This window comes from Hyaena hyaena, unplaced genomic scaffold (genome assembly GCF_003009895.1).
Source record: "Hyaena hyaena isolate Hyena2069 unplaced genomic scaffold, ASM300989v1 scaffold_326, whole genome shotgun sequence".
NCBI classification, from domain to species: domain Eukaryota; kingdom Metazoa; phylum Chordata; class Mammalia; order Carnivora; family Hyaenidae; genus Hyaena; species Hyaena hyaena.
The window spans coordinates 1,286,385-1,306,133 of record NW_024080959.1 but is presented as its reverse complement, the minus strand read 5'-3'; the positions used below and the strand labels follow the sequence as shown (position 1 = coordinate 1,306,133).

At 35.6% G+C, this 19,749-nt stretch overlaps 1 protein-coding gene across 1 annotated transcript in view; it reads left to right on the top strand.

The window, feature by feature from the left end:
* AEBP2 (AE binding protein 2) overlaps positions 1-19,749 on the top strand; it is a 69,801-nt gene that overhangs the window by 11,800 nt on the left and 38,252 nt on the right. Inside the window, exons 2-3 of the mRNA XM_039249017.1 lie at positions 10,067-10,274; positions 18,636-18,743. Of these exons, the coding sequence (XP_039104948.1) occupies positions 10,067-10,274; positions 18,636-18,743 (316 nt within the window). The remainder of the gene's footprint in view (positions 1-10,066; positions 10,275-18,635; positions 18,744-19,749) is intronic.

The window sequence follows — 19,749 nt, the reverse complement described above, 5'->3', positions numbered from 1 at the left end:
TGTATCTCTTTTAAGACTAGGAAATATAAAAGTTGATTTTCAAGTGTTACAGTTATTCAGTCTTTAAGGGAATAGAGAGTCTTTACTGGCATTTTCTTTAATTTTAAGCTTTTCAAAGTCTCTGTCTTTCAAGTTTTCATTTATGTTTCAAAATTCTAGAAATATGAAGTGTTACTAGTTAGAGAAAACAGGGATTTTAAAAGGGTATTTGTATTTCTCAGTAAATATATTTACTAGTTCATTTCTCAATTATAAAATTTTTGTCATTACTTATAAATATGTTAAAGTTCTGGGAGTGGATGAATCAGTTGTGGATTTTTTTAGTGCTTTAAATTCATGTTGACAGTCATTGGAACATGTCTTTTGAGGTGTTGAGGACTACTGTAGGCATTTTTGTCAGAAATGTGTGTACTCAATCATCTGATAAAATTTTTATGATTTAAAACTAACTTCAAAAAAACATACCAAGTAATGATTGCTTCATAGCAGATTTTTTTTTTTTTTTTTTTTTTACATATACTGTCTTTGCATATAGACATTTTCCTGGGAATCTTTTTAAGAAGGTAAAATAAAAAAAAGTAAAAGATAACTCCTTACAATGTAATAGAAATTGAAATAGAATGTTTCTAGTATTACTGTGTTTTTGAAGATAATTTCTTGCTGATTTTGAACTGTGTGAAAAATGTGGGTGGAGTAATCTTTAAGAGCAATAGACTAGAAATGAGAAGGAAATTTAAAATTACATGTACAGTGCACAGTAGTGATATAAGAATGCAACCTACTTGTTTTCCATAGGCTATATTTCATCACTGTTGCATAAAGTCCCTTTTGACCAATTTAGTGAATGCTGCTGGGTCTTGGGGAAAAAATCTTTTGTTTTTATTCAGAGAAATAATTGTAGGGATGGAGAGTAGTCTTTTTCTTGATTAGAAAAACCCATTTTAGCTTTTTAAATTACAGTGATAATAGCTTGTAATTACAGTAACAATAGTAATAATAATATCTTGGTTTTGGCTAATGATTTTTAGTGTGCCTCCAATTAATTTTTATGATTATCCCAGTGTGACAAAGCCATATATTTTGCTTGCCTTAAAAATCCTACTTAAATTTGTCAGTAAAAGTATGTGAGCATTTACTGTGTGCAAGGCGCTATACTGCCTAGATTTAGGAGTTTACTCAAAATTGATAGGCTTATAGGTGATTCATAATACAAATCAACCAGATCATACGGAAGCAGAATTCTTTCCACCTTAGGTGGTAGGGAGGGCCTTAGGGAAATGTGACTTGAGCATATGTAATACATGTAATAAAATAAGCACTTGTGTTTACTTCTTTTTTCTTTTCTTTTCTTTTTTATCTAATTGCTGTTTTTTTCTAATTTGTTTTTTCTAATTGCTTCTGAGTTTAAAGATCTAAAAGGCTGTGGTACCATAGCAGTTTGGAAGACAGAACTAGGCAGCCTTACAGAAATCTGATGTGATCTAAATTCCTTAATCCCATTTACAATCTGTTTCATAATCTGTTATTCTTTGAAAAACATTTTTTTACTGTTTATTTTTGAGAGAGAAAGACGGAGTGCAGAGGGGGGAGGGGCAGAGAGAGAGGGAGACACAGAATCAGAAACAGGCTCCAGGCTCTGAGCTGTCAGCAAAGAGCCCGATGCGGGGCTCAAACCCAGAAACTATGAGATGATGACCTGAGCCGAAGTCTTACGCTTAACCGACTGAGCCACCCAGGTGCGTCTATTACTTGTTCTTGATAAAGGAAAATGAAAGTGACCTCCCTTTGTCTCTAGACAAGTTAATATTTGGAGTTGGATTTTATGTTGACATTGTTAGGCTCCTGTTTTAGTGGGCTAAGTTTGGGGCAGGTTCTACCTGAGGATAGGGTTGCTTTCTGTGACCTTGAATTACTTTTTTTTTTTTTTTAATGAACCAAATTGAGTTGTAGGAATCAAATTTAATAGTTTATCTTGTTAGCAAAGCTATCTACCTGCCTGAATGAGTCAACTTATATGTAATTGTTTTTTAAAAATTTTTTTTTTTTTAATGTTTTATTTATTTCTAGGAGAGAAGAGAGAGAGAGACAGCGTGAGCAGGGGAGGGTCAGAGAGAGAGGGAGTCACAGACTGAAACAGGCTCCAGGCTCTGAGCTGGCAGTCAGCACAGAGCCCGACGCGGGGCTCGAACCCACGAACCGCGAGATCATGACCTAAGCGAAAGTCGGACGCTTAACCGACTAAGCCACCCAGGCGCCCCAACTTATATGTAATTGTTAAATATCTTTTGTGTGTGCTGTAGGTGTACAAAAGCAGAGAAACAACTTCTTATGTGTATACACCAAGTGAAACCAAGTGTCAGTTATTTTGATATATGGGTTGTATTTCAGTATTTCTCAAATCAGTGATTTACTCAGATTTTTCCTTTGTCTGGCAATTAAGTTTGGCATTAGTGTTTTGTATTTTCTGACTTTGGGCAAGTCACATAATTCTGTGCCTCAGTCTGTTTTATCTGTTAAGATGAGGATACTACTTATGGCACCTACCTGATATGGTTGTTGTAAACATTAAATGAGTTACTACATGTCAGCATTCTTCTAGTTACTATGGCTGCATGCCAACATTTAATGGCTTAAAACAGTCATTTTGCATACAAATCTAAAATCTGAGCAGGGCTGGGTATGGTTAGATCATTCCTGCTCTACTTGAGGTCAGCTTAGAGCAGCATAAAGGCTGGGGACTGCAGTCACCGGAAAACTCACTCACCCACTGACATTATCTGTCACACATGAAGTGCCTGGGCTAAGACTGAAACAACTGTGCTGGGGACTCCCTGGTATCTGTCTCTAGCTCTCTGTACATTTTTCATAAGAGCGCTTCTGCATGGCAGCTTCAGGGGAACCAGATTTTTTTTTTTTTTTTTTAGTAACACCGTAGCTCTGGGCTTCCAAGCTGTGTGTGCTGAGAGTCAGCTGGAAGCTATAGTATTACCTTTTATGACCTTGTCCTGGAAGTCTTGCAGTGTCACTTTGGCAGTAGTCTCAGGCTTGTTCAGATTCAAAGGGAGGTAATCTTGATCCCCACCCCATGCCATATTGTAAGAAGAGGATGTGGAAATTTTATTTGGTATGGCTATCTTTGGGAAATAGACTCGGTAAGTGTTGGCAGTTATGATTAAGTATAGGAAGTCAGATTTAAATAGACTACCTTATTTTTGTGATACAAATTTCAATATAGTAAGTTATGTGATCCCCTTTTTTCCTTAACAGAAAGTCATAAAATGTAACAGGCAGGAAGTTCTTAATTTTTAAAAAATGTTTATTTATTTTGAGAGAGAGTGAGGGGGAGAGGGGTAGAGAGGGAGAGAAAGAATACCAAGCAGGGCAGAGCCTGATGTGACGCTGGATCCCGTGAACCATGAGATCATGACCTGATCCAAAACCAAGAGTCGGATGCTTAAAAGACTGAGCCATTCAGGCGCTCCCATAATTTTTTCCTTTCCTTTCTTTTCTTTTCTTTTCTTTTCTTTTCTTTTCTTTTCTTTTCTTTTCTTTTCTTTTCTTTTCTCTTTTCTTTTCTTTTCCTTTCTTTTCTTTTCCTTTCTTTTCTTTTCCTTTCTTTTCCTTTCTTTTCTTTTCTTTTCTTTTCTTTTCCTTTCTTTTCCTTTCTTTTCCTTTCTTTTCCTTTTTCTCTTCTCTTCTCTTCTCTTCTCTTCTCTTCTCTTCTCTTCTCTTCTCTTCTCTTCTCTTCTCTTCTCTTCTCTTATGTTTCAGTTATTTCTGAGAGAGAGAAAAAGACAGCATGAGCAGGGGAGGGTCAGAGAGAGGGAGATACAGAATCCGAAGCAGGTTCCAGGCTCTGAGCTAGCTGTCAGCACAGAGCCCGACGCGGGGCTCAAACCCACGAATTGTAGGATGATGATCTGAGCCGAAGTCAGACGCCTAACCGATTGAGCCACCCAGGCGCCCCCTCCATAATTTTCTTGAATTGCCTGTTTCTGTCTTTTTTGTTTGTTTGTTTGATTTTTTTATTTAAGTAATCTCTGCACCCAATGTGGAATTCGAAATCACGACTCTGAGACCAAGAGTGACACATTCCTCTGACTCAGGGAGCCAGATACCTCTTGAAGTGCCTGTCTCTTTTAACTGGTTTAGTTTTGGCTTTTGATCTCATTGTCAGTACCTAGAATGAGGAGCAGGGCACAAAATTATTTTCCGTTACAACAAATGGAGGCAAGGAATAGTAGAATTTCACTCTTAAAGTTGTGTTTTATTAATATAATATTCATATAATATTAGGTATGTAACTTCATACTTTTAAAGAAGACTTAAGTGCTTGGCACTCTTGAATTTTAGCTTTTAATAATTTTGATTATAAGTATGGAAGAGACATAATCATTCTAGTAGTAAGTGGCAATTTCATAGATGAAAGGAATATCACTCACCTGTTAGACAAATAACAATTTACCCTGAGCTATGATTGAATTAGGAATCCCTGATGTGTGGATATGTTTACCTACAATTTGATAAATACTTTGAAACTCTGTACAGCATCCTTTTTTCCACAAGGCTTATTACCAACTACAAAGTTAAGCTAAGTTTATAATGCTTGATTTGGCCTTGTTAACTGTAACTTATAAACCTGTGGAATTTTTGTTTCCTTTTATCTCATGCCACTTTTTTCAGTCCCTGTGGAGGACCATATTCCATTCTTTAAAAATGAGAATTATAGAATATAATAATTCATATAGAAGCTATGAACCTAAGACTTTGTGAAGATCATTATAGTTTTCATCAGATAATAAAAATAAAACAGTCTTTGTTTCTTTAGAGGTTAGGGAGGATCTTTCGTGGAACCTCAGTCACGAACTTCCAGATCCTGAAAGAAGTGGTTAGATACCTTGATCATCCTTTTTTCCTACTACATTCTTTTTTTTTTAATATTTTATTTTTAACGTAATCTCTATACCTAGCGTGGGGCTTGAACTCATAATCCCCAGATCAAGAGTCACAGGCTCCACTGCCTCAGCCAGCCAGGTGCCCCTTCCTACTACATTGTTTAAGTTTATGATACCTTTTATCCTTGATGTCACTTAATCTGTATATAATACGGCTCCATGTTTTCTAACTTTTTGTTTCTTTTTTAACCTTAAAAAATTTTTTTAATGTTTTATTTATTTCTGAGAGAGAGAGAGTGTGAGCAGGGGAGGGTGAGAGAGACAGAGGGAGACACAGAATCTGAAGCAGGCTCCAGTCTCTGAGCTGTCAGCACAGAGCCCGACGCGGGCCTCTAACCCACGAACCGTGAGATCATGACCTGAGCCAAAGTCGACACCTAATCGACTGAGCCACCTAGGTTCCCCAGCCTTTTTTTAAAGTAGATCCCACACCACCAGGACCCTGAGATTATGAGTTACATGCTCTACTGACCGAGCCAGCCAGCCGCCCCTGTTTTCTCACTTTTTAATTTAAAAGTATCATTCGTTTCATAGTTAGTAGTTTGACAGTTTTGAGGACTGTTGTTGAGGACATAAACAGTGTAAAAACAATTTACAGATTGAGTAGTGGATGAAGTTTTTTCCCCAAATGAGTTTTTGTGTGGAATTCCAATGCCTGACACATATTAAAATGGTATTTTATTAGTATTTATTTTTTGCAAGAACTTTACATTAGTTTATAAAAATAAGAACAGTATAACATTTTAAGTAAATTTAAATTCAAAGTAGGGTTTGTGAATCTTACAAATATATGTCAATATTCATATGGACTTTCCTTGTTCTGTTTTGGCTGCTTAGTCTTGAAAATTTGACTTGCAGATGGGGCAAGTGAATTTTTCTTATTCTGTTGCATTAAGACCATGGTCTTGTCCTCCATTTTGATAATGTAACATCCATGTATTGCTTCTTCTATTCCCTGTATTTTGTCATTTTGCAATCTGTCCTTTGGCTGCCCTGTGGCTGTGGTCATGTCTACCACACAGATGTTTTGCTTAATAGTAATTTGAGTTCTCAAAAGAAGGGTCTATTCTTATACATATGAGTTGGTGCTTGAATTCCCAGAGGAAATAATTTTCATAAGAACAATGAAGTTTACTCTAGATGGTATAGTAGAAATGTCTGGTGTGCTGGGAGAGAGAAAAGGGAATGCTGTTGTGTTGAAAATCCCTCCTGTCCTTCCCTAAATATTGCATTTGAATTTCTAACAATATGTAGGTTTTTTTTTTTTTTTTTTGGAAACTTAGGGATTATTTGTTGTCACAGGGTGTGTGTGTGTGTATGTGTTTGTGTTTTTGTGTATGCTTTAGTTAATATCATTCTGCAGTATTAGACACTTCATTAGATAGTCTGATCAGTGTTACTTGGGAAATAATACCATAAGATCTTTTAGAGGCTTGCTACTTAAAATGTTGTAGCAGTAGCATCAACAAGTAGTGTCTCAAAAGAAAATAAAATATTTCAGGTCCTACCTCAAAATCTACTAAATCGGATCTGCACTTAATAAGATCCCAGGTGATCGTTAATAACATTAATTTGAGAAGCACTGCTTTAGATTATTGTAACTATCTGAATAATAGGAGTGCTTTTTCCTGGCTTAGGTTTTCTTCCAAATACTAGGCTGCTTTTGTTCACATTTTACAGAATCAGTAGGTGTTCATTGGGAAGGAGAACTAAATGAGTGAAAAATGTTAATATGTAGGGTCCTAGGAACATTACAGGATCAGGTGGAATGTCCTCTTCTAGTTCAGATCATCTTGGTATCTTACAATTATAGGAGGAAGGACACTTTTATCTGGGATCTGTATCTAGCTCAGTGTTCTTTCAAAATAAAAAATTAACTATGACTTGTCTCTGGTGATCTCCTGCATCAGGACTGTTGCCTTTATCAGTCTGAGGAGTGGAGAAAACCACAGATTCCAGCGTGGATCTAGGGCCAGAAGGGAGCCTGGAGGCTTAGGATTTGGACACTTCCTAGAAGCTGCGGGAGCCTAAGAGGGGCCATGCAGCAGGACTCCAGTTGGACCTCCTAGGCTTCAGGAGGCGCTCTGGTATGCTGCACACGTGTGAAGGTCCCTTGAGTCTTCTGGGGCATGGGACCTGTCCCTCACCACCTCTTCACTCCTCTGCATTTGCAGCTCAGTTGCCAGTGATAGACACAGTACATGTTCTTTTAACATCAGCAGTATTACTGGCTTTTTATGAGGATCTGTAATCACACGAAGTACTGTGTTTTAATGATATCGCACATAGGCTGATTACATGCTTAGTGTTTATGGATGTTTGAACTTACAGGGTTCCCCTTTTATAGTCAAATTAGTAAGCAAAAATAGATTAAGCAGTATGTAGATAGCCTATATGTTGCTAGTTGGATTTATTATGAGTCTCTTGGCTTTTCTTTGTTCAATTTAAGGAAAATTGGTTTTATTTTCAACTAAGTTTGGACTTTTCCGTAAAAGCAGTATAGATATGTGGTTAAAAATGATACAAAATGGTATTTATAGTGAAAGTTTCTCTCCTACTGACCCTCTGTTTGCCCCTCCTAAAAAGCATGGATGGTGTTTTGTGTATCCTTCAAAAGAAGTTTTGTCTTGAGAGAATAGCCATGTCTATGTCTGTCTCCCTCCCCAACCTAAGTATGGATGTGGAAATTGGAGCATTACTCTCATGTGTGTGTGCATGCGTGTGTTACACTTTGCTATGCCTTACAGTTTGCATTGCAGTAGGGCACGGAGATTTATCTCTTTTCCTAAGATTGTTTATAATTTGAGTATGGTTGGTTGTCCACTTAAAACTATTAATATTTTATTTGCCTTTGGTGTTAATTAGTATGGTTTATAAAAGTATGAGCTTTACAGTTAAAATGTTTTAAAATCTATGAAATCTAGGAAAATTAGGTGACTGTTTGGTTAAGGACCTCATGAAACTTGAAATTTCTAGGGCCCAGATAAAAATACGTGTTTCTGTATAGAAAAAAAGCCATACTCAAATTTATTCCTGCAAAAAAGTATGAATAAATACTCAGATGATCAAGCTGATTTGCATTTGAGAGTTTAATAGAGATTACAAAAAAAATTTTCTTACATATATGCACCCAAAATGGGGCTCACACTCACAACCCTGAGGTAAAGAGTCGGATGCTGTATGGATTGAACTGTCCAGGTGCCCAGAGATTACAGTTTAGAATGAAGTTTTAAAGTTTAAATTTAGAATGTATATTGGCTGGTAGATAGATGAATTTAAGTATGTGAATATTCTTTAAAGGGAAATCTGAGACATTTTTCATATCTGAAGCATCCTATTAAAAAACATTTTTGCTAGCTTTTTTTTTTTTTTTAAATGGATGCATTGGATATTAGGCACACACATTTCTTTCTTAAAGTTTATTTCAAGAGAGAGCATGAGCAGGAGAGGGGCAGAGGGAGATGGAGAATCTCAAGTAAGCTCCACACTCAGCTTGCAGCCTGATGGAGGGCTCAGTCCCATAACTCTGGGATCACAACCTGAACTGAAATCGAGAGTCAAACACTTAGCTGTTTGAGCCACCTAGGCACCCCAGACACAAACCATTTTTAAGTTTACTTTAATAAGTTAAAATTTAGTTTGACTTTTACGTATGAGCAAATAAGGTTGTGATTATGGGTGCGTGTTCTTATTTTTAGATGGTATGCGCTGAAGTGATTGCGGTTGAAGTATCCTGTTTGCAACTTGCAAATAATTGAGAAAAACAAATTGCATATAGCGAATAGGACAAGATACAATTTTTAAAAAATATTTTATTTACTGCTCGAACTCACGACTGTGAGACCAAGAGTGGCATGCTCTACTGACTGAGCCAGCCAGGTGTCCCCAAAATGTAAATTAAGTTCAGACTTATATAACTTTTCTGTGTCTTTGAAATTTTCTGTAGTAAAAACTTGGGAGTAGGGAAGCAGACTCCTTAAAAGTTAATATAATTTTCATAATTTATTCGTACTTAGATTGCAGGCAGATAAATAGCTTTCAATGAATTTAGTGTGCAGACATTCTTACTGTTGACCCCTCTGGTTGAAGTTACTTCCCTGTAGTTTCTTTGTTGGGAAGATATTGAAAAAAATTTTTTAATGAATTGCTTTCAGTTTTTTAAAAAAGATTTTATTTTTAAGTAATATCTACATGCAGTGTGGGGCTTGAACCTGTCATCCCGAGATCAAGAGTCAGATGCTTTACTGACTATGCCAGCCAGGTGTCCCCTTAAATGAATTGCTTTTGAAAGGAAGGCAAAAGTGTGTTACAGTTTATTAAGATGAGAAATTTTGAGCTTTCAAAATTACTTCTGTTACTTTTATTTCTGCTAGTATGTAATTTTCTTAGTAAATAAAAGGATCACTAATATTTTATACTTTGTTTAGTGAATAAAAGGTAAAAGAGATTGGCTTTTTCAGTCCTTTTTTGTGGCTAGAGATTAGCAAAAAATTGAGGGCCAGGAAAAGACATTTTATTTGGACTTTGGTAAAATCACAGAAACTTCTTTTGCACCCAGTTTTCTCCTGCTTATTTATTTAGAAGGGAAAATACTGCACAATTTCCCAATTATTTTGAGATGGAGAGAAGTAGGATATGACAGGAGTAATTCTCAGATTAGTGAATAGAGGAAATGATTATTGATTAACAAGTGATTTGCAGAACTGTAAAGATACTCTTGATTCTGAATTATTTATAGCTGGAAACTTAGTACTCTGTTACTTTATTGTGCTTCTTAGAGCTTTGGAAGGTATGAATTGTGGTGAGCTGTATGTATGTTTGTGTGTGTGTGTCTGGTTTGCTTCTGTAGGTTATAGTATTGAGTTCATGTCTGCCAAAAGTTTCTTAAATTATCCCATACCTGGTTTTGAAGTACTAGCATTTTTTTTTTTTTGCCTTGATTTGCACTTTATTGCCAACTAAATAATTTCAAAGCAGTGTTATTTTCTAACAGAAAATATGGTTAGTATACTTTGTATGGAGCAGAATGTCAAGTAGTAATCTTAAGTATAAGATCATATTCATGTTAGTGAATTTCTAGGAATAACACAGCCTTTTTTCTTCTTTTGTAGCATAAGCAGTACTATAATGGATGTAGACAGCACAATTTCCAGTGGGCGTTCAACACCAGCAATGATGAATGGACAAGGAAGCACTACTTCTTCAAGCAAAAATATTGCCTATAATTGTTGTTGGGACCAGTGCCAGGCTTGCTTCAACTCTAGTCCAGATCTGGCAGATCACATCCGTTCCATACATGTAGATGGTCAGCGAGGAGGGGTTGGTTTTGTCATTTCTTTTTTTCACTCCCTGTTTTCATTAGTTTTATTAATTTATAATTGCTAGTTAGGTTTTTTTTTTCTTTCAAAGTAATTTCGGATCGTTTTTACACTGGCTTTATTTTTCCAATTTTTTTCTTTCATTTATTTCCCACATAACTTGATAGAATCAAATGAACATACTATGTGTTGGATTTTAATTTGCTCTGAGAAGAGATTAGACTTTCTTAAATATAATCAGAAGAAATTCAGTTTTCCAAAATACAGTGATAATGTTAGACTTTCTACAATATAGTGGGAATATTATAAATTAATATAGTGTTTTCCAATTTTCTGATGTTTTGAGTTGAGGACATTTAGAGTTGGCACTGCTTAGGATTTCTTTTGTTAGAGTGGTCCTAAGTTATCCCTGATGCTGAAGTTAACTGGAGATACTATTGGTACCAGGATTAGTATAAACAGTTCTGTTAAATGACAGCTTGCAGTCATTATTTGTGAATGAGAATTGATCATCTTTTCCCAAGTCTTAACAGGGCTGGCTTAGATAGGAAGTACTGGTTAGTGAGTATTGACCTGTACCTTTTTAGGAGTAAATTTAATTGTGTCAGTATATACAGTTTTTATTGGATAGTGATTTAAGAGCTAAGTAAATTAGGTGACTCAAAGTTCAAAGTGTAATGGATCAAATATTATAAAGCTACAATTTTTTCAGTATTTTTCTAGGTTTGTCTTAAGTAGTTACCACACTTAGCACATTTTTCAGAAATGAATGTCACCTTGTTAAGTACAGATAATCTTAGGCCACATATTTCCTATTAGCTTGCCATCATTGTTGGGATATACTGATACTAAAATGGTTAGGATCATTTTGGTTTAAGCTATTTCCAAGACTGCACTGATAGTTAGATTGCATTTTTGATCTTTTTAAAAAACATGCAACCACGTAAGCACCTCTTAGATTTTAACCAGTGGTATTTGTGCATTGAAATCTTTTAAGAAATTGCCATTGTCACAGTATATTGTAATGTATCATCAATTTTTTTGATTACTGAAATTTGATAAGTAAAGATTTATCTTACTAGATTTGATTTTTGTGATGTCTAGGTAAACAACAGATAGTGTATTACAGAAATATACCCATCATATGGTATTTTCATCACCTAACCCAACCCAGCTCAGTGGTTAGGTTACTTTTGTAATAGTCATTCTCCCTTCTTACATGTATCAGATTTTTAGTGTGAACTATCCTAATCAAGTTGGTTTCCTGGTTATTATAGAGGTTTTTTTGTGAGCCAGTGCTTGATGACATTGGTATATATCACTAAAATAGTTTTTTGAGCCATGGCATGGTGTTTTTTAGTCACTTGATTTAGTAACTATAATAGGATCATGAACTGTATAGAAGGTTACTGGGTGTCTTGTAGTAGGTGTGGGAGAATTTCACATTTCTGAGTCTTAGATCTTACACATTGAGGAGTTTGTACACAGCCTTATGACGAATGTTTTCAGCTCTTTTAAAGATCTGCAGAAAAAATGGAGGCGCAGACTGAATTTGTCATGTAGTCACTGCAGCTGTATTTACCTTACTGATACCATAGAGCAAGGCATGAAGTCTTGGTATTTCTACAATAAGTATAAACTTGTTGAAATGAACTCCCCCGCCCACCCCCCATCCAGTCATCTTTCAGATGCTTATTCATAAAATTACTTTGTTACAAATAGTAGCATTCTCTGGCTAATTTTAAGCTTAATGCGGTTTTGACCACAGAAAGGCCTGATTTTTGAAGGACATTAGTAGCTAAACTACATAGGTTAGAAAATAGAGAAAGTACGCTCAAATTATTTTTACTTACCAGTCATTGGTATATAGATTAAGCTTTTCGTCTATAAACCGATGTAAGTATGAATGAAATTTTGAAAACTGTGTACAACTATATAATAGGAAATCTTGATCTGGTTTTGTGTTTAAAATAGAGCGGATGTTGGTTGGAACATTTTTTTTTTATGGCCCCTTTGAAGGGAACTTTAAAAAAATTAAGTGTTTTTAAGTGTACAGTTCATTGGCGTTGAGTATATTCACACTGTTGTACAACCATCATCAGTGTCTACAAAATTGTTTCAATATCTCAAACTGAAATCTGTATCCATTCAACAGTAACTCCCTAATCCTTCCTTTCCTCAGCACCCCAGTTCCACTTTCTGTCTTCGTAACTTTGTTCTAGGTACCTCATATATGTGTAAAAAAGCTGATTTTCATAACATAATTTTTGTTTAGATTTCTTCTTTCTACCTCAAGTGTTAGACTGTCTTAATGGAACAGAAGCAAGTGAGGAAAAAATTGGTAACTCTAGAGAACTTTATGCTTCTAATTATTAAAAGATAACAGTTTTATTGGAGCAGTATGTTACCAAGATCTGAATACTATATTGTATTAATTCCTGTTCTTTTTCTCATCCCAGTCTAATCTTCACCCTGGGAAAACAAAACCATCATATAATAGCTAGGAACTTCTTTCCCCTCCCCTAAGCTTTTTATATTTCCATGTCACATGGACTGTAATTATATTTGGAGGCTGAAATTAGAATAGAGTTTGGGTCTTCATTGACTTTTTCATATATCAAAGTGGGTAAATTCTTCTATTTCAAAAGTTAAGCTAACCACTTCAACCAAATTGTGAGTGTACCTTTTTTCTTTAATTTTTAAAAAGTACCTTTTAAAAAAAATATTTTTGAGAGAGAGACAGTACGAGTGGAGGAGGAGCAGAGAGAGAGGGAGACAGAATCCGAAGCAGGCTCTAGAGTCCTAGCTGTCAGCACAGAGCCTGATGCAGGGTTCAAACTCAGAAAACTGCAAGATTGTGACCTGAGGTGAAGTCAGTTGCTTAACCGACTGAGCCACCCAGGCGCCCCAATGTTCTTTCTTTTTTTTAAATGTTTATTTTTGAGAGCATGCGTGAGTGAATATACCTTTTAAAGAAGGTGAAAGTACTTTTTCCTATTTAAAATATTAAAAAGCAAAAAATATTATTAACCTTTTTTTGTTAGGTATAATAGAATTGTGTTCGTGGGTCCATACTTCCATGCGTGATTGGACTTTGGAAACTAGAGTGAGGTATTTTACTAATGAAATTTCAAATCCCAGTGTCCTCTTCATATACACTGAAGTCTTGGTAAGCAGAGAACTTTGTCTTCTAGGATTTCTGTCGTTTAATAACATCCATTAGTGTTGTGTTCTTTGTGTCTTAGCTATTTCTTGCTTGAGAAAAACAGATTTGCCAGGAAGAAATCTGTTTGTGTTTCTTGATGCACGAGTTATTTTATATGTGTCATTTTATTAAGTTCAGTTTTGTGTATGTCCTTTGGTGTGTTTGAGGGGAGAGGGCCCAAGGGAGATTTGGGAGAAGGGACGATAAGGTATTATTCAAAGACTTGAATAAGGTCAGTTACCTTTATATGTTACATAAAATGACATGAGTAGACACTTAGGGTTAAATTAGAATGCGACTAGGAATTGAAGTCCATCTTAGGAGGCCACTTTGTTTTTGATTGCCTATCTAATATCTCCTAAACACAACATGAAATTGGTCATAGCTTTTATAATAAAGGAAAAATGTTTAATTCTTATAATTTGAGTGCTATATTAAATATTTTTGTTGCCTATTTTGTTAAGTATGTTTTAACAAAGAAAATTGAAAATGTTGATTTAATGTGGCTGAAAATAATAGGATACAAAATGATAGCTGTCATTTTAAATCTTGGAAGAGCAAACTGATGAGAGGTAAAATACATGTAAGAAATAGTTTTATTTCTCTTCTGTTCACATTTTGTAAAAGAGTGAGCTTGGTTTTTTTCTAAGAAATATTAAAGCTTGGGGTGCCTGGGTGGCTCAGTCGGTTAAGCATCTGACTGACCCAGGTCATGACTTCACGATTCATGGGTTCCAGCCTCATGTTGGGTTCTGTGCTGACAGCTCGGATCCTGGACCCTCTTCAGATTCTGTGTTTCCCTCTCTGTCTCTGCCCCTCTACCCCCCAAAATAAAATAAAACATTAAAAAAAGAGAAATATTAAAGTTTAAGGGATCCATGAAGTCCTCTAGTCCGTTCCTGAGTTTAGATGGTGTATCTCTTGCTTTATTATAAAATCTTTTTGTATCATTTTACTGCAAAAGGAATCTAATTACTTAGTAAAACCAGCCCCTTCTCCCAATCCTGCATGTAAATTACATTACCTTCTGGCTCTATTTAGAATATATTTGGCTGGTTTTAATTTCCCTAACTACTAACTGAATTTTCCTTATGCATACTTAAATTCTGTCAAAGTTACATTGTATTCTTTTGCAGTAGATTTTATAGTTTACTTACAGAAAATTTTGATGGATCATTTGCACAGTTTAGTGTGAAATGTTAGTGACCAGATAAGTGTAAGTGCATGTATCTTTATACTGTCACACAAGCTGTCAAAGGTGTAGGCCTTGAATACATTCAGAAAAATAGACTGCTACAGTTGGTCAAAGAAATTAATGAAAGTGAAGGACATTTAACACTACCCTTGGCTCCCAGGTTTGTACCACTCTTTTTCATTTTGGGCATTTTGGAGGAGTTGCCTTAAATTGACAGTTTGCACGAATAAGGATTTCTTTTTTTTTAATTTAATGTTCTTTTATTTTTGGTTGGGGGGGGTGGTGGGCAGAGAGAGAGAGGGAGACAGAGAATCTGAAGCAGGCTCCAGGCTCTGAGCAGTCAGCACAGAGCCCTTGCGGGGCTTGAACTCATGAACTGCGAGATCATGACCTGAGCTGAAGTTGGACACTTAACCAACAGAGTCACCTAGGTGCCCCAAATGAGTAAGGATTTCTAAATGATTTCTCAACAGAAAGCCCAAACCTATAAAATCGAAATTTTTAGACCTCTCTGTCTTTAGTTAGGTTATCATAAATTTGAAGAATCTTTGGTAATGCAAAAATACTCTTATTTCTTTTTTTTTTTTTTTTTTGAGAGAGAGAGGGAGAGCATAAGTCAGGGAGGGATGGGGGAGGTTGTGTGTGTGTGAGAGAGAGAGGGAGAGAGCGAGAGCGAGCGAGAGAGAGAGAGAGAGAGAGAGAGAGAGAGAGCGCGTGCAAGAAAATCTGAAGCAGACTACATGCCCAGCATGGAACTTGATGTGGGGTTCCCTGAGGTGAAATCAAGAGTTGATTGCTTAACTGACCAAGCCATCCAGCCACCTCTACAAATATTCTTTTAATAACTGTGTTGTCTGTCTGTCTGTCTGTCTGTCTGTCTTTCTTTCTTTCTCTCTCTCGCTCCCTCCCTCCCTCCCTCCCTCCCTCCCTCCCTCCCTCCCTCCCTCTTTCTTTCCTTCCTTCCTTCCTTCCTTCCTTCTTTCCTTCCTTCCTTCCTTCCTTCCTTCCTTCCTTCCTTCCTTCCTTCCTTCCTGACAGCCTAGCAGAAAAATTTATTTGTTGGCAGTTATTTTGAAAAGGGACCTCCAGTGTCTAAAGAAGCTCAATTTTTCTGTTAAATAGTTCTTCTTAGAGTGTATATATCATCTTGCATTTTCATTGTATTTTGGAGTTAGCAAATGTGTGCTCATAGTGTCTATTTGATGAAAAAGGAAATAGAGGCTTAAAGAAGTGATTCTTCCAAGATTACATAGCTGCAATGAAAGCTCTGTATAGAATTCAGGTCATTTACTTTGTGCTATTTTTTGTTATAGCTAATAACCTAATATAAGTCTGCCTATCAGGAGAGACTACACTATGTACCTATGTGCCTCAGTATTCTGATTAATATAGCTAGATCTTCATTCATTTTTTTTTGGTTTGTTTTTAGATCTTAATTCGTTTTAAGGTAGTATAGAGGAAGCACGGCAGATTTTATATTTGAATAATTTCTTTCTCTTTAGATTTGATGCCTATGGTGTTTGGTTTTCAAGGATAATTTTTACAATGAAAAAGTTTCTAAAAATTAGTTATGAGAATGTTTTTCAAATGTTCATCTAAAAACTCTGAAGTTTGAAGAAAGACTCTTTTGTCAGATTTCAAACTCTTTTTATCAAAGGGTCTCCTACGAGATAAATGAAAGAAATTCTGCTTTTAACAAACAGTTTTGTGGTTTTTCTGGATCCTTGTGGAGTTTTAGTGCCTGTTTTGTCCTTGTGCAAGTTTTGTGCTTTCTCTCCCCCTCCCTCCAACCCCCAGGAATTATTTTCCAAATAATTCACCCCAATATAGCTAAATATAGTTAGCTTAGGTCTTTTTACACTTCATTTTCTATAAAATTCATTAGGTTAAAGGTTATGGTTTTTCTTTGAACCTGAAGATGTTGCCCTGATAGTGTTACTAGACATTATTCCATCTAGAGTCTAGATCATAACTACTCATCATGACAGCTATTAACTGGTGGAATTACAGTCTGCCATTGTCTCCATATTTATGTTTATTCCTAGGAAATAACCCTGCAAGTCAGAGATTATTGTTTCTTTCAGATGTAATGGTTGGCTAATGTTAGGGGCAGTGTTTGAATATTTATCTTAATTTGTTTGAGAGTAACTCAGCACAGAGGTTACTTGAGAGTTAAGACAACAGTATTCTTCACTGTTATAAAAATTATTACATAAATGATGTTAGTTTTGTTTCCAGTTACTTGCTTAAAGGCATTCTCTTTATGTGACATGGCTTGTGAGATAGTTTTAAACCAATCTCTGATTCCTGTTTATTGCTTGAATATTTAAGACTCAAAGTTGTCAGGAAGTTGATAGATAGCATTACTGATCATCTGTATGTGATTATTAAACATTATTGAATTAATTTCTACAATATAATTAATGTAGTTTAAAAAACACTTTTTCCTTTTTTTAAAAAAAAAATTTTTTTTAATGTTTTATTTATTTCTAGGAGAGAGAGAGACAGCGTGAGCAGGGGAGGGTCAGAGAGAGAGAGAGTCACAGACTCTGAAACAGGCTCCAGGCTCTGAGCTGACATTCAGCACTGAGCCCAACACGGGGCTCGAACCCACGAACTGTATAATCATGACCTGAGCGAAAGTCGGACGCTTAACCGACTAAGCCACCCGGGCGCCCCACTTTTTCCTTTTTTTGGGGGATTCATTTTAAAAAGTAGCTTTTAATTCTGAGAACTTCCAGAATCATTTTATAAACATACCCTAGGGTCAGGGAGGAAATGATTTGATTTCTATGTCTGTTTAATTAAAAGAAATTCCACCAGTCTTTGGTGGAATCAGGATATGTGAGAACTCTGTAAACAGTCATCTCAAACAGCAATAGGAGTATTGCCTTGTTAGACCTATCTGATATAAAATGGCTTTGGTTTTGAGTAAAAATTCAGTCATTTTAGGCTGTTGAGTTTTTTTAGGCTTTAAGAAAGTTTATTTTAAACTGTTTAATGATTGATGCTTCATTTCTGCGTGTATCTTCATTCTGTTCTACATGTAGTATGTTAGTCTTAAGAGTATGGCTCTGTTTACAATTGCTCTTCCCTTAAAAAAGAATAGAGCCTTTATATAAATGGTTCTTTGAAGGTTATAACTAGAGTAGATTCATACTTCATTTACTGATGTTGGTAAACAATTTTAAACGTTCAGTTTGATGGAAAGGAAGTCAGAAACTTGATATGTCACTAGTAAGAAATTTATGAAGATTAGATTGTTAGTTGTTAGATTGGTATTTTTCAAACCCAGTCATACTCAATTACCTGAATCCAAGAATGTGGATCTGTCATGATGTTAAGCAGCTTATGCCCACTGCTTTTACAACTGTATTAATTTAACATTTTGTATTAGATTTTGCTTCGTAATCAAGATAATGGGAAATGGTTTTTAATGACTAGAACACTATAAAAATAAATTAGTATACATGTGAGAATATGGAGTCAAGAGTAGGAAAAGTTACTTTGGTAATTTAATTGCTTTACTCATTTTTTGACATTCATCTTCAGAAATTAATATTTGATTATCTTATTTTCATTTTTACTTTATACCTTTATATTTTTCTGCTATAAATAATGCTTGTTCCCTCATGTAGTAAATATAAAAATAATGGTCTGTAGCTCTGGTTCCAAGGGTATATTGTTGATATTTTGTATATTTCCTTTTGAGTGACACTTAGGGATTGGTTTGTCAGTCCCCATTGAGGGAATTGGACAGCAGCCTTAAGAGGAAAGAGTTAACACTGTGCCTTTTATACTGGTAGTTCAGAAGTTTAACTTAAACATTAAGCATTTTGATTGACTCATACATTAATGGCTCTTTTTGTCAGTTAAAGTCTTGCAACATGTTTATTTAAACTTACAAAGAATAAAACTGTTGAAATAAGTGATGAAAATTATTATGGCTCTTCTTTTAACAGGTATTTGTTTGCTTATGGAAAGGTTGTAAAGTATATAACACTCCGTCAACCAGTCAGAGTTGGTTACAGAGGCATATGCTGACACATAGTGGAGACAAACCTTTTAAGGTAAGTAAGTACATGTGAATTGTGTTTAACTTTTAGTTGATGTATTTCTTAATGCGCATACTTTTGCCCATCTAGCAATGTTTAAAAATGTTCCTGTAGATACATGGAATTTTAAAAATCAGTGGAGGTAAAGATAATTTAATCAAATTTTTAAAATTTGGAGAACAGAAAAAAGTCACTGTGGAGGGTGGATTGAGCGTAGCTAATGGGCAGACCTGTTTGAATGCATGTTTTTAAAATTGTGCAGGCGGAGGGGGCAGAGAGAGAAGGAGATACAGAATCCATAGCAGGCTCCAGGCTCTGAGCTGTCAGCACAGAGGCTGACACGGGGCTGGAACTCACGAATAATGAGATCTTGACCTGAGCTGAAGTTGGACACTCAACTGACTGAGCTACCCAGGCACCCCAAGTTAAAAAAAATTTTTAAGGAAGTAATTTTACATTGAAAAATCCTGCTCCCTTTTTTTTTTCCGTATTCTCTCTTCCTCAAATATGTAACCACTATTACTAGTTTCTAGTGAATTCCTCTAGTATTTTTTTATGAACCAATATATGTAGTTTCATTCTTTTTTCTTACACAAAATCCAGTAAATTATATACTGTCTGCACTTTAAGTAATTCTTTATTTAAAATATTACTTATGTAGTTATTTATTTATTTATTCATGGGGGGAGAGCTTATGTATGCACACATGCACGTGCACAAGCCGGGGAGGATCAGAGAGAGATTCCCAAGCAGTCTCTGCACTGTCAGTGTAGAGTTGTATGCAGCGCTCAAACTCACGAATTGTGAGATCATGACATGAGCTGAAATTAAGTTGGATACTTAACCGACTGAGCTACCCAAGCATCTCTTTTGTTTTTTTTGTCTTTTTTAATGATTTTATTTTTAAGTCATCTCTATACCCCAGCGTGGTATTCAAAACTGTGAGGTCACAAGTCGCATGTTCTACAGACTGTGGCAGTCAGGTGCCCCGTGTACCTTATTTTTTTTTAATGAGGTTTTT